At 39.9% G+C, this 15690-nt stretch overlaps 1 protein-coding gene across 1 annotated transcript in view; it reads right to left on the reverse strand.

Annotated features, from left to right (window-relative positions):
• Positions 1-15690, reverse strand: part of fab1 (fab1 kinase) — a 296509-nt gene that overhangs the window by 180888 nt on the left and 99931 nt on the right. Inside the window, exons 11-13 of the mRNA XM_067159454.2 lie at positions 12904-13062; positions 12141-12339; positions 3260-3527 (exon numbers count right to left, since the gene is read on the reverse strand). Coding sequence (XP_067015555.2) covers positions 3260-3527; positions 12141-12339; positions 12904-13062 — 626 coding nt within the window. The remainder of the gene's footprint in view (positions 1-3259; positions 3528-12140; positions 12340-12903; positions 13063-15690) is intronic.

The raw sequence follows: 15690 nt of genomic DNA on the forward strand, positions 1-15690 counted from the left end.
AAATATTACAATGTAACATACCTGTACAAAAACACATCATTAAACAAGGAATAAAAACACATACTATTAAACAATGACATAGACATGATATAGTCTTTGATGCAAGTGTAATGGACTAATATAACTTGAAAACAATTCTCCAAACCCATGGGTAAATAGTGAAAACATTAAGCTCGATTAGTAGGTGGTGGTGGTGGTGGTGGTATTATTATTATTATTATTATTATTGTTATTATTATTATTATTATTATTATGTGCATATGGACCCAATGGATCACGCAAAAGCTCTAATGATTCTGTTTTATGAGTTGCCAAACAGCTCTCATCCTTTCTCCATGGATCCTTTTTCGTTCTTCTGTCTACTTTGCTCCAGTCTTCTTTTTCACTTCATTCTCTGGTTGCACTTTCCATCCATTAATTTTTTTCCTGTAGAGGTTTCTGTACGCAGTGTCAGTTGAGTTCATATGGGCTTTTTTCCAGATCCTTCTTCGCTTCCAGTACCCATGGAATATTTTTTAGATGTTCTATGTAGGTGAGAATCTTGTGTGTCAGTCTACTTGCCGGCAGTCTGCGAACATGCCCATAAAATTTCAGACTTCTTTTGCGGATGTCTGCTGCAATGTTGGTGAGCTCTTCTGTCACTCTGCGTGACCTCAGTCCATATCCATCTTATTATTATTATTATTATTATTATTATTTATGTAGTTATTTGGTATAAATCGCTGTCATATCATTTATGTGTTCTATGATCTCTCTTGTGTAACAAAACATGTAAGGTTATGTCATGATACATCTGCTGTATGTATATTAATAAGACTTTACTTAATGTAAGAGCACTTAATTAATAGTATATAATATATTATTACCTGTAAATATGATGTATGAATCGAATGTAATGTTCTGCAAGACAGGGTAATAGTCCAGAACAACGCATCTTTGTCACTAGCGGTTTACAGAATGTTCTATTCATTTGTACATAGGTTACTGGAGAATCGAGAAAATATTAGAAAACACGTTGCGTCATACTTTTCTAGAAGCCTGGACAGGCAAGGTATATAAAGAGACAGTCTTGGGTTTTGTCAATGAGTTGTTAGCGAGTTGTATTTAGTTAAAGTCGCTAGTCGAATTCAGTGTGTGAACTCGTGTTGTGATTTTGTTGTACTGGTAGTTGCCTGACATGCTAATGTAGCATGTCAAGTGTTTGTACAAAATGGCGGTTCATTAATGCGTGTGTGTATAATGTGTATATAATTTGTAAACGTCTATAAGTACGGGCCAAGAAAGCATCAATGGCAAAGAGTGACGTGTTTTGTTCTTAAAAGAACATCATCAGATTCTACTAAGTGACATTCAATATTTGGAAATATTTATGTTTATTTTTGTCCAAACACCTAGGAATTTGAAATTTGGTGCTTACCTTAATGAAGTCCTGCCTTGTTTCAACTCCAGCATACGCTGCCAGTTCAAAGAGCTTCGCAGGGGGCATTAACTTGATCCTTAGTCTTCATAAATTGACAGAGCCATATTTAAAGCAGCACTGATGATTCATAATATATTAGTAAACGAATACAGTTTGTATTGCAAATTGAAAATTATTATAACTGGTTTTCAGAATCTAATTTCCATGATCATTAAACATGATTAAAAGTTACATTTACAATGAAGCTCAAATTTTAAAAAATCTTACTATAATATGTGCCGTTGAATAGAAATTACATTGGTGACCAGTTTGTTTTAATCTGATACTAGTAAGACTGGTTGGAAATTAGTCAGTGTGGGTCAATAGCTCATGTTATGTGGATAATTTTGAAATTTTAGTCTTGCTATGAACGTAAATTTTAATCATTTTTACTTATGATAGATTTAAAATTCTGAAAAATCACTTAAAATAATTTTTAATTTGTGCTAATATAGACTATATTTGCTTACCATAGTACTAAGATGGCTTCCAGAAACTTTACCAATACTGGCAGAAATTTATCGCCACCCAGAGATTATTATCAACGGAGTTGTATTCTCGGTAAGGAACTACATCTCATCACTAATTCTCCACTCCAGCAGGCTGGGTGTGGGAATGATCAAGCCTGCTCCATAAACTCCTATCTTGCCACTACTTCCCTAGATTTTTTTTTTGCTAGGGGCTTTACGTCGCACCGACACAGATAGGTCTTGTGGCGACGATGGAATAGGAAAGGCCTAGGAGTTGGAAGGAAGCGGCCGTGGCCTTAATTAAGGTACAGCCCCAGCATTTGCCTGGTGTGAAAATGGGAAACCACGGAAAACCATTTTCAGGGCTGCCGATAGTGGGATTCGAACCTACTATCTCCCGGATGCAAGCTCACAGTCGCGCGCCTCTACACGCACGGCCAACTTGCCCGGTACTACTTCCCTCTTCCTGTATCTCCCATCCTGGGTTCCTCCTGGCCAGGTGTTTTTTTTTTTTGTTTTTACTTGCTATATTCAGCCATCTCCAGATCTGTCTTGTAGTCTTCCATTAACTTTCTTTCAAAGTATGCCTTAGGCATTCTTTTAGGTTTTACCTCATAAGGTTGTCAAAACCATTTCAGTTGTGATTCTTCAGAATATTGAGCATATTCTGTTATAGCCTCAGTTTGAGGTGGACTGACTCATTTCTGATTTTGTCCCTTCTGATCTTCTCTGCACTTGATCTAAGGAACTTCATTTCTGTTGCTTGCAGTTGACTGTTTTCCCTACTGATCAGCTTCCAGTCCATATGTCAGAATGGGCAGCAGGAAGACACTTTTGTTTTATGGTGTCCCGTAATAACTGAGAAACAGAACTGTAAAAGGGCACAGCTGCTTTAACTCTGGTGCTAATTTCATATGTACCTCTGTTGTTGGTTGACAGAACAATTTCGAGGTAAACAAAGTGCTGAACAATTTCTGCCATCCACGTCTCAGCTTGACTGCTTGTTTTCTCTGTTCATCAACCATACAATAGGGTTGGACCGATTTCAAATCCATATTTGTCCAGTTCCTCTTTCCACCAATTAAGTCATTCTTGTATATAATTTTCCTTCTTATCCCATACCATGACATCATTCATAAACAGCAATGCATCTGTATATTATTTTCTATACTATTTTGATGATTTCTTCCATAACACGTACGATAAGCAGGGGGGGACTACAGAAATTCCAATTCTTGTCTCAAACTCTCCAGACCTATACGTCAACTCCCCAAACTTCTGGATCCTGACTTCTACAAACACATTAAGGAAAAAAGCACTTCTCACTTACCCTTTTCAGTATTGAAGACTTGAAGGTAAAAGCTGCGACAAGTGCCCAGTTGAGGACGGCCAATGTGCGAGTCTACGCTGGACACAATGTCTGCACCAGTGCAGCGAGACACTCTCTCGAGAGCAGTTGTCTTCACGTTCAGCACTAGAGTAATTCCAAGCTGCAACAACAGCTCCTGGGCCAGCCTGGACACATTACGATGAACCAGGACAAGTTGAGGGTGCAGGGCCTCGATGCGAGCCACTACATTTCGTAGATATTCACGTTCCTTTCAACAAACAAAATAAATAGTTTATTACTAATGTAAAGGCACAAACAAGCAAAAAATCAAGTCATATATAGAAAGTAGGGAGCCTCTGTGGCTCAGGCAGCAGCACGCCGGCCTCTCACCCCTGGGTTTTGTGGTTTAAATCCCGGTCACTCCATGTGAGATTTGTGCTGGACAAAGGAGGGGTGGGACAGGTTTTTCTCTGGGTACTCTGGTTTTCCCTGTCACCTTTCACTCCAGCAACATTCTCCAATATCATTTCATTTCATCTGTCAGTCACTAACACTTTCAACACTATGTCCGTATGGGGTACAGGCGCACTGCTTTCCTGGTTGTGGACGGCGCCCATATACCATATGGGCATGATTTTTGTGCATGTTTACAGGCAGCTGCACATATCCCATATGGTTCCCATCCCTTGCTTGGAGGTAGTAGTTTATCTAGTGTCTACTAGAATGCAGTAGTTATCAGGAAGTTCAAACCTAAACTATAAAAAGGGTAGTTTCTCCTTGCCGTGACCTCTACCGAAGCACTCGATGTACCGGGTGTTGAGGGCGCAAAATATGTTGCGCTGTCAGCTGTGTTATTGTACAAACATGTCCTAATGCCAGCTCAATGATAGTGATATCTTGGATATTTCATCGGGACAAGCAGGTTCAGGAAAAGATGACAGTGATGAATACCTTGATTACGAACCAGATAACATATCAATTAATAGTTCGGGCAAGATTTTTATTTGTTACACCATTTTCAAGCGCAAGTTTCTTAACTGCATTATTTTACTCCAAATATATTTTTTTTACACGTTCTTTACATTGCACCGACGTAAATAGGGTCTTATGGCGACGATGCGACAGGAAAGAGCTAAGAGTGGGAAGAAGCAGCCGTGGCCTTATGGTACAGCCTGATGAGAAAATGGGAAACCATGGAAAACTATCTTCAGGGCTGCTGACATGGGGTTCGAATCCACTATCTTCCGAATACTGGATACTGGCCGCACTTAAGTGACTGCAGTTATCGAGCTCGATACTCCGAATACAAACGATAGAAATACTTCACCTCTCCAGAAGTATGGGCTTATTTTTTCAATTAGACGAAGAGAAGCAGGCTGATTATTCACCTGTACTGTGAAAACAAAGTACTGTAGATGGTGGTGCAAGGAGTGAGGGGTTGGACTGTGCGTAGCCCAATGTTTCATGGCTACTATACCAAAACAAACTTTCTAAATAGGTAAATTTTGTATTTCAAATGTAACTGTTTATTCGTGGCTTAAGTAGCCACATTAAATAATTCATTTTTATTGTTTGAGTAGGCTTATTGGTAAAACTTGAATGTAAAAGATTATTTTCATACTTTTTTTAATGTTTTTCTTAAGACTAGTATAATTAAAATACTTTAGATATGTACTTCCTGATCTTTGTTTTCAATGGCTGACACCTTCATATGATTCAAAAATGAGGTATGCACTATGTTTCTCTGTTGTGTAATAATTTATTAAAATGCAGGAAAAAGGCCCAGTTCACTGTCAGGGTCCATGTTGAAATATGGTAGTGTTGAATGTGTTAATCACTGCCTCAGATAAGTGCGACAGGCTTCAGCAGCTGGGACAATTCCTATCCTCACCGCTATATGGGGGCTTCATTCGTTCCATTCCCCATTCCTGTCCCAGTCGAATTACCGGAGACAGGTTGTAGATTTTTTTAATTTCATTTTTACTCATACAGAAAATTAGGAAAACAGGATAAACATAATGAGAGGACAGAATCAGAAGAGGGAGCAATAGGGAAGGAGACAAGGAAAGACATGAAAATACAAAAAAGGACAATCTCCACATCTCCATATAGACTGTCTGTCTCCTCATCAACCCTAGATCTTCTGTATCCTTTTCTTCTCAACCCCCAGGCGAGCTCGTTTCATCTTCCCAACTTCATCAGGAGGGCAGGATTCAACATTCTCCAAGAGACTCTTTCAACAGATCTGTCTTGATGTGGGAAGTATAGGAAAAGAAGAAGGCACCATAAAAACAGGAAAAGGGAAGAGACAAAAATATAAAGATGGATGAAATGAAAAAGAAAAATCCACAGTCTGTTTCCAGTCATTCGTCAGGGTCAGGAAGGGAGTGAATTAAGCCCTATCTAGCAGCGAGGATAGGAACTGTGCTGGCTGACGAAGCCTGTTGCACTCCTCTGGGGCAATGATTAACAACCGACAGATAATAATAATGGCATGTGGCCTCTGGAGAGGGCTGATGCAGGTCTTCCCAGTTGACCTCGTACAGGCGACCTGCGCATCTGTGAGAATAGGGCCCTACCTAAGATGAATTCTAATGCTGAAGACAGCACACACATCCAGACCCCAAACCACCGGTTAATTCTAATCAAAGTTAAAATCCCCAACCCGGCCGAGTATCGAACCCGGGACCCGTTGGACTACATGCCAGCTCGTTAACCATTTAGCCATGGAGCCGGACAAAAGCGAACTTGTGTCCTCATCCCGAGGTGGTGCAGCTCTTTTCAGGCACACCCCCAATGGAGGTGAGCTGCATGTACCAATTCAACCACACACCAGTCCTCCTGCCAGTCAAATTTTTGGCAGTACTGGGAATCGAACCCGGCCCTCGAGGACGGCAGTTAATAACACTAACCATTAAGCTACAGAGGCTGATGAATGACAGACGAAATCAAATGACATTGGAGTGCATGCTGAAATGAAAACTGACAGGGAAAACTACTGAAAAACCTGTCCTCCGCTTTGTCCAGCACAAATCTTGCATGGAGTGACTGGGATTTGAACCACAGAACCCAATGGTGAGAGGCATGTGAGCTACTACCCGAGCCACGGGGGCTCGAAATAATGATTAATACTGGTGGTAAAAGACCAGAAACACAGGGCAAACATAAAAGGAGAAAAGTAACCCAATGGCTCAATATAAGTAACAAACAAATATTAACAAATCTAGTTTATTCCGACTTCCATATTGCAGAATAAAGGAAATTGCAGAGCACTTTCAATCAATTACAGTACATGAAACAAACCAAAACATTACATAAAAGTACAGAAATAATATGAAGACCTGGAAGGTCATAGTTACCCTTTAAAGTTAGGTCATCATCATCTTGTGCAGAAAAAGTGAAAAAAATTTTTCTTCTACAGGAACTATCCAAGTAGTAACATTCATCTACTTTTTTAAAGATTTCAGTTTCTAATATGATTGTTTCCACATTTCCTGATTTCATTTATTACCATCATGGGCTCTTTTAAAAGTTTTTTCCAAGCCAAGATTAATTTCTGGTGAGACACAGTGTTAACAGTCCACTTTATCTTCAAGTATGGGCAACATGGCAGCTGTTCGGGTTAACCAAGCAATATCCAGAAACTTCAAGATAGAAGGTGGTACAAGACAGGGTTGCATTCTCTCACCCATCGTATTCAATATCCCCACAGAGCACATCATGAGAGAAGTGTTGGGGGGTTGGGAAGGAGGTATTTCTATCAGGGGTAGGAAGATTACGTATGCTGAAGACACGCTGATCCTGACGGCTAGTGTGCAGGAACTATGAGTCTTCATGGAGATGCTGATGTTTAGTATGGAATATAAACTGGAAATTAACCTGTCAAGCGGTACATTTCTTACAAGGAGCTACTAACACAGTGGCTCATTTTCCATAAGGTACTGGGAAGTACCATATAGTGCGATACTCTTGTGTAGTATAGTATTTTTATTAGGTTGAAAAGTACATAATATGTATCAAGCTGTCAAAAATGATCATAGTACGGAAGGCAAGGCGTCTGGCTCACTGAGGAAAGCAACGGGAACTTACAGTGACATACTTTTAATTGGTCAGGTATTTTCATCAGGTTTAAAAACAGTCTCAGTTTCGAACTGTTAACATGATTACAGTGTCAAGGGAAAGGAAAGAGAATCTGGCTCAGTGAGGAAAGCAACAGGAAATCTACAATAACATACTCTTGTGTAGTCAAGTATTTTATCAGATTTTATAAGAATACACACTTATTAATAACTTACCAAAAATGATTACAGTTCCAAGGAAGCCTCCGTAGTAAAGTTCAGTCAGGATATTACATTACTAATTCCTCTTCAAATAACATATTTACTAACAGGATAAAATAAATCGTCTTAGGTGTTACGATCACAATACTTATTCTCTACTTTACAATACTTCATTAGTATTCATCAATCTTGAAGCAATGCTTCCACTTCCATAAAAGTAGTCCTCAGAAGTCCACAACTGTGTGGTAGCGCTGGAAGCAAGGTGCGGCGCACAGGCCTACTTTGCAATCTTCACACTAATACCTAGATTCTCATTTCTGTCCCATTCGGTAACACACTACACACTGCCGAGTAGGGTTTTCTTTGCGTGCTGTTGCAACAATGTATGAGGGATAGTGAGGGGCATTGATTCTTGTTTGGGGAGGCGTCTTAGAAGGTCTGCTTGGCTGCGGTCTTTCATGCTTATTGTACTTCAATATGATGTTCTCAATAAGTTTCATCTGGAATTCTAATTGGGTATCCTGATCTCCTGACTTCTTGTAAAACAAGTAGGCATTTAGGCAGCATATGTCCAGCATATGGCAGAAGTGCTTCTGGTAGTACTATTTCAGGTTTTTACGAGTACTTCGATAGCTCACGAGATACACATCACTCACGTCAACTACGCCCATCTGACAGTTGTAGTCAATAGCTAACTTTGGTTTCATTCTTTCTTTCTTTCCCTCTCTCCCTACACGACACCATGGTATCATCATGCGTAGTGCTTATGAGGCACACATCCTTTTTATCCTTCCACTTCATTATCATGAGTTTCCTGTTATAAATTACCACTTTTTTCTTCCTTCCTGAATGTGCTGTTTTTAAATTTCCGACGGAACGCCCTGTCGATTTTGCATCTGTCTCCTTATCACACAGCTTGCTGTACAAATCTGGGCTCGAGAACCGGTTATCCATTGTTACGCGATACCCTTTGTTTAGAAGCGGTGCCATGAGTTGAAAAACAACTTTTGAACCATATGGTTCATTTTCCAGAGACTCGTCAAACTGGGTGTCTTTTCCTATATACACCAAGAAATTCCACACGTAACCAGACTGAGATTCATATAGTTCAAATGATTTGATACCGAATCTTGAGCGCTTAGACGGTATGAAAACTTTCCACGAGAACGTCCCTCCCACAACATAAGAGACTCATCTTCGGATGCATCGCTTTCGGGTGTGTACGCACTTCGGAATCTGCTATTCAAGTGCTCCAGAATAGGTTTCAATTTGTAGAGTCCCTTCGGACCACATGTGGCTTCATCGTATGCTTCGTTATCGACAAAGTGTAAGAATTTAAGAAGGAGATGAAATCATCTTTCAGAGAACAGCTCCAAAAATATTGGGGTCTCTAATATCTGTCTACGAGAAAAGTAGACCTTGTTGTTAGGTAGGTGATGAATGCCTTGCAAGAGGAAGAATGCAAGTAAAGTCATAATTTCATCTTTATTTGTGTCAGTCCACTGATTCACTCTTGAATATAGTTTCAAGGTTGGTGCGCTTTCTAAGAACTGGTGAGCATACCGGTTGGTTTCCCTAATTATTAGTTCCACTAATTCAGGCATGATAAACAACTGAAAATATTCTAGCGGATTATTTACGTCAATTTGTACATTCAGTCCAGGTTGTGCTGTAAATGTAAATCTCGGCCGTTCAGATCCTATCTTTATCCATATATCGAGCAAAATATCACCGCTAATGCTACCGTCACATTCACTTGAGTCGCTTTCACCATTGCACTCGCTATCTGCTGACATTTGAACATTAGTCTCACTATCAGATGACACATTACTCTCCAAATTGTCACAATGTAATAAATCAAACAGTTGTTCTTCTCGCAGATGTTTCCGAGCTCTGCTTGCACCTGCCATAATGCACTATCTACCCCTCTCAGCAGCCTGGCAGTGAGTATTGGCTGGCCGCCAGCTGTGCGCGGAACGAAAGCATTCCGTCCGGTCATGTGGTTTTAGGAGATTGCTGCTGCTGTACACAAAGTTTGAAACTAACATACACGCATAAAGGAAAGCGATCTCGGATCATACGACGGAATAAGTCATCATACCTATCGCCAAAAGACATTTACAATGTGATGATGAAATATTCTGTCATGGCCACTTAGGAAGCCATGCGGCTATGACGATTTATTCCGTCATTACCACTTGAGAGATTACCAGATGAAAGTAATGATTGTTGACAGACAGAAAGGCAACCAACCAAATGTGAGGGAGATAGCTGGTTTCGAGGTTTTCCAGAAATTTGTCTACCTGGGCTCCATACAGGAGGGTGTTCCAATGAAATCAAGTGAAGACTGGCCATGGCAGGCACTACAAAGCTGAGTAGGATGTGGAAGGACTGCACTGTTACAAAAAAGTCAAAACTACAACTAGCTCACTCTCTCATATTGCCCATTGCCACCTATGCAGCTGAGATCCTGGACAATCAAACAGGCAGATAAGAGGAAAACTGAGAACTTTAAGATGTGGGTTTAACAACATATTCTCCAAATTTCATAGAGTGAAGAGCGAATTAATGCATCCATTTCCAGCTTCCCAGCTCAGCAGCCTGCATGGCCAAGTAAAGTGCGTGTTGAGGAAGCAGGAGGGAAAACGAGCAAGAGAACAAGTTTTACAGCATCCTTCAAGTTGACTGTATCAGAATATGCTGCAGAAAATGGAGCAAGAACAGCAAGTAGTTATTGATGTAACCAGAGGGACAAATTGTTGGAAATGAAAACATCTAATTCTTTCTGCAGTGTGAAGAAAGAAAAATACAAAAATGTGGACATTAAAAGTTGGTATTAGATCAAAATATTTCAAATTTCAGGTAGTTGTCGCATGATATTTACAATGCTACACAGCCTTGAACTCCATGCGGTGCTCTGCAACTGTGGCATGTGCTTATTCATATGACCAGTTGACTGTGGTAATGCAAGAGGGGGCTGATACAAAACTGTTTAAATAGGCTAATATCATAATTTGCATAAATGAAGTATAGATTCAAATACGCAACCTGACCTACAATATGTTAAATTTTCAACTATTATACACACCACTCTTAATGAATTTGAAAATCAGGAAAGAAAAGAAGAGCGGGGTGTTGTTATAAGCAAGTAAATACAGTATCTGTCAACAAGAGTCTGATGTTGCTACAAGGTCCTAGGATGACTCAATAGGGCTGCCATCTTGAGGTGCTAAAATCACAGCCCCCACTGCTAATAATTAGTGTACCGCGTGAGTTGGTCGTGCAGTTAGAGGCGCGCGGCTGTGAGCTTGCATCCGGGAGATAGTGGGTTTGAATTCCACTGTTGGCAGCCCTGAAGATGGTTTTCCGTGGTTTCCCATTTTCACACCAGGCAAATGCTGGGGCTGTACCTTAATTAAGGCCATGGCCGCTTCCTTCCAACTCCTAGCCCTTTCCTATCCCATCATCGCCATAAGACCTATCTGTGTTGGTTCGACATAAAGCCACTAGCAAGAAAGAAAATAAATCATAATAATTATAGTAGTCTGGACTCCAGAATGGTAGCACGTTGTGTGGGGTGTTTAATTTGTTTAGACGATTTCTACTAGTATATAGGGAAAAAATCCCTCTAATGTGTTGAGAAAATTATGGTCTAGTGTAAAAAATTGCTTTCTTTTGCAAAATGTCATGACATATAGACAATAAATGGGTTCAAAATTATGAAAAGCACAGTCAAGGTGAAAGAGCAGTTTGGCAAATTCCAAGAAATTCAAAACCTCCAATGTCGAGCATCAAAAGGCTTATTATTATTATTATTATTTTTTATTTTTTTTTTGCAAGCTGCTTTACGTCGCATTGACACAGATTGGTCTTATGGTGATGATGGGATAGAAAAGGGCTAGGAGAGGGAAGGAAGCGTCCAAGGCCTTAATTAAGATCCAGCCCTAGCATTTGCCTGGTGTGAAAATGGGAAACCACAGAGAACCATCTTCAGGGCTGCCGACAGTGGGCTTCGAACCAACTATCTCCCGAACACTGGATACTGGCCGCACTTAAGCGGCTGCAGCTATCGAGCTTGGTAAAAGGCTTATTGGGAGAGTCTCAAATTTACGGCAGCCAAGCACATTCCATGTTACTGGAGTGCCAGCAGACCAGATGTACTGACCCGGTGGTTGAAAATGATTTGGAACTCAAGGATGTGAATACCAATCACCCTAGTCTGATCAATTCTTCCTCGAGGTTGTGTAAATTTTAAAAATAAGCTTTCAAACTCAAACTGATTACTTTATTTTGACAATACAGACAGGAGTCAGTCTTCAATGTATCAAGCCATCAGAGCACTGTTCACAGTGGCTTTTATTTTTTTATAATGAATATGAATACCTATCATGTAGTATACATTCTACATCAAAACTTGTGGCTATGACCCCGACACAATGCTGTTCAATTTTTTAGCCTTAAGAATAGATAGTAATACACCCATACCTTTTGAGAAAATTACACATGCAACCAGGAAAAGTTCCTTGACTGATAAGGGTTAGTGCAAGTAAAAACAATAATCGATAAAAGTCAGTACTTCTCTCAAGCAGTACTTCACTCACCTGCATCATGACTGGCTCAAGAGAGAGGAGTCTGCCTTCAATGCGCTGATACACAATGGCACATCCCAACAGCAAGATGCGAGGGTTGCTGAGGCATGTGGCCATGGCGCGATGAGCTATGTTCTTGGTGCAAACTATACCGTTGATGATACAGCTCTCTGAACGACTGCCTCCAGGTACCTTCTTGAACTGAACATACCTAGAGGATGGCACAGAATCATAGGATGATATAGAAACATATCATTACATGTTGGGAGCCATCCCAACATTTACCTGGAGAGCATACAAAAACGTTGTAATGTGCAAAACCTAAATGACAAATTGGAACAGAACAGACTGAGATGGTTTGGACATGTCAAGCAGATGAAAGAAGAAAGACTGTCAAGACAAGCACAAGAAAGACAGATGAGAAAGTGGAAACGATGAGGAAGACCAAGATTACAAAGGAGGGACTCTGAAGAACAGTAACGGACAACGAAACCTGGACTGGAACAGAGTGTTGGATGAGGAATGGTGGAGAAACAGGACGAAGTGGAGAGGAACAACATTTTTCTCCAACCAATGTCAGATGGGAAAGGGGAACGATGATGATGATGACTACTTTATCGTGGCCAACAAGAAGTTACTTTTACATAAAGCATTCTAAAAGGACCAATTAATAAAAAATCTTTAATTTTATAGAAATATAAAATCTGGGGTATAATGCACCCTGCATATATGCTTGAGGTACAATGGCATCATCCTCAGAGTAGAAAGTACCAACCTTCTTACATCCATGTCGTCATTGTTTTTGACATCAGGCTGAACTGTCTCCACAACACGATGGACCAGAGGTTGCAGAACATCTGCCCAAGACTGTGAAAGTCCTTCCCTATTCAGCAGTTGCTTGAGGAGGCTTGCTTCATGTTGTTTGTAAGCATTGCTAAAAATAATACAAAACAAGTATTGCGTTGTAATTCTATAAGGCTGGGCAGATTTATACCAAAAACCTACATTTTCTTATAAAGTACACTTAAAATACAAGGCTACTTTTCATCAGAGAACTGAATGGACTGACTTGATAAAGCACTCTGATGAACTTTCTTGGTCTGTAGATTTACAGAGTGTCTTTAAGAGAAAAAATAAAGATTGTCACTGTATCTTTTAAGTTATTTAAAAAAATGTGAGGGGCAAGCATAATAGACACAACATCAACACCACTTGGACCAAGCTTATGTTGTTTATTTTCTGAACTAGCCCATCCCTCCTCTAGCAGATAGCAAGCAAGCTGCTAGGTTGAGAAGGAACTACCCATGAATTCTGTGTTACTTTACCTACGTTTGCTAGCATCACACGATTTCAAAGAAATTTAAAGATCTATTTCTTTCCAATTTTTTTAGTACTCTATTATTAGCTAGTGACTCTAGTACCATAAAATGGGTATACTTTGCATAATTTTTCTTATAATTTGTAAGAAAAAACACTGTTTCAGAGATGTTACAACACTGGAAAATACATAAAACTCTTTAAAGGTGGTGTGTGGGTTGCTAGAAATGCACGTGTGTATAATTTAATGACCTAACAATTCTAAATACAGATTCAAAATAACCCACACGAACTGGTAACATTGCATCGTTGCTTATCATCATCATCATCATCATCATCATCATCAGTTTCCAGCTGTTGGCCGGGTCTGCTTATCGTTGTTTATATTTACATATATTTCAAAAAATAATGTGAGCAGATGCAAGGCTCCAGTATGGAATGGGTAATTGTGTGGCAAGAAATAAAGAGCGTCACATTATGGATAATAATACAGTAGAAGTCCGTTGTAGTGAGAATTCATAACGGCGTAAAATTTACTCGCTATAGCGGATTGTCGTTATATCACTTTTTGTAAAAGTCGGGAAAACCCTCATACACATTAAATTCAGTATGAAATGGCAATCAGTTTGTTCAAAATTTCAGTTTTCGCGGATAATATCCACAATGCGGCTTACTTGTCTGTCGTTTTTCGAAATCCGATACTACGTGAGTGTTTAATTTCATTCTGAAAAAATATATATTACCGTATTTCTCCAAATCCAAGACGACCCCTACTTTTCCCTTCAAATAGTTATCAGGCTTAAAAAGTGCTTTGTAAAATCATATGAACGTTTTCCTTATACAGTATGCATTTTTAGATTGTAGACACCGAACGTTGGCTTTAGTTATGCCGTAATTTTTTGCGGCTGTACAATTATGTTTTATTTCAGTGGGTTTAATAACCATCAACTTAAAACTGGCATCATAATATCGAAGGGAACTTGTTAAAAATTTGCTGGCAATACACATTCCACACGTCTCTACAATATGATGATCCATCTGTCTGTATGTATGTATATTCTTGCTTACTATAAAACTGTTACTTTCACTCAGCGTCAGATATAACTGGCTGCCGGTACACGCACGTCTTGCTTGCCAGATTTGGCCTACTTCAGCGGCTAGCGATGTATAGGTCTTAATCGTAGACTTTGAAAGTCAACGAACAAGGTTTTTTGCGCCGCGGTATGACAATTCCGCCCATGCATTTTTGTGCACGTACCTCATAATTTCATCTTCGACTTCTTTAAAGTGTCCTTGTTGCGGGCCACTGAATGCATTTTTTGTACAGTACGCATTTTTAAGCTATCTTTGTCTTCACGGTAATGCTGAATACTGGCTTTAGTTAGGCCTATGCCGTATTTTCTTGCGGCTGCACAATTATTATACATTTCCGAGTGTTTAATAGCCATTAACTTAAAATTGGCATCATAACATCGACGAGAAGCCATTGAAAATTTTCCGGCAATACCTGTTCCACGTATCTTTACAATACGACGATCCATCACGAAAATATTCCTGCCGTCTATAAAACTTAATTTTACTAAGCGTCAGGTACAGCAGACGCATTATAATTCTGCTACTGAGTAGCCGTGGCCTTTCCAAGAATTCGAAGACTCGCATGTTTTGATGCCATTCTGCAGATATGAGAAACGTTTTTGTAGAGGATAATGGAATGTCATCTCTCTTCATTATTTCCCGAGATCGAGTTACGTTACACACAGGCACTCACGGTTACTAGACTAGACGGTAGGGGTCATCAGTTGGGTGCGCAGTAGCAAGCCACACCTCCTGACGTCACAAGGTCCCCTTGTTCGCAAAACGAAGCAGAGCGCCTTTAGTCTAGTGATGGTGTTTACCTTGTCAACAGTGTAAGAGTTTAATTTTTCTGTGCTGTGCTGTGCCATGGTGTGTTGTGCTGTCTCTGGTTGCTCTAACCAGGATAGACACCAGAAAGATTTAGACATTAAATTTTATCGTTTTCCAAAGAACAGTGACATTAAAGTGGATTAATGCCTGTACATGGGCTGATTCCTTTACTATTGAGAATGCTCATGTGTGCTCTGTACACTTCGGCAACTTGGACTACAGAAGGAACTTGAAGGGCGAGTTGTTAAACCTTCCAATTAGACGTGCTTTAAGGACTGACTATCACTGAGTAGTAATAATTTAGCGAGTCAGTCCTGTAGAGCATCCCATGCGATTGGTC

Source organism: Anabrus simplex, chromosome 1 (assembly GCF_040414725.1).
Source record: "Anabrus simplex isolate iqAnaSimp1 chromosome 1, ASM4041472v1, whole genome shotgun sequence".
NCBI classification, from domain to species: Eukaryota; Metazoa; Arthropoda; class Insecta; order Orthoptera; family Tettigoniidae; genus Anabrus; species Anabrus simplex.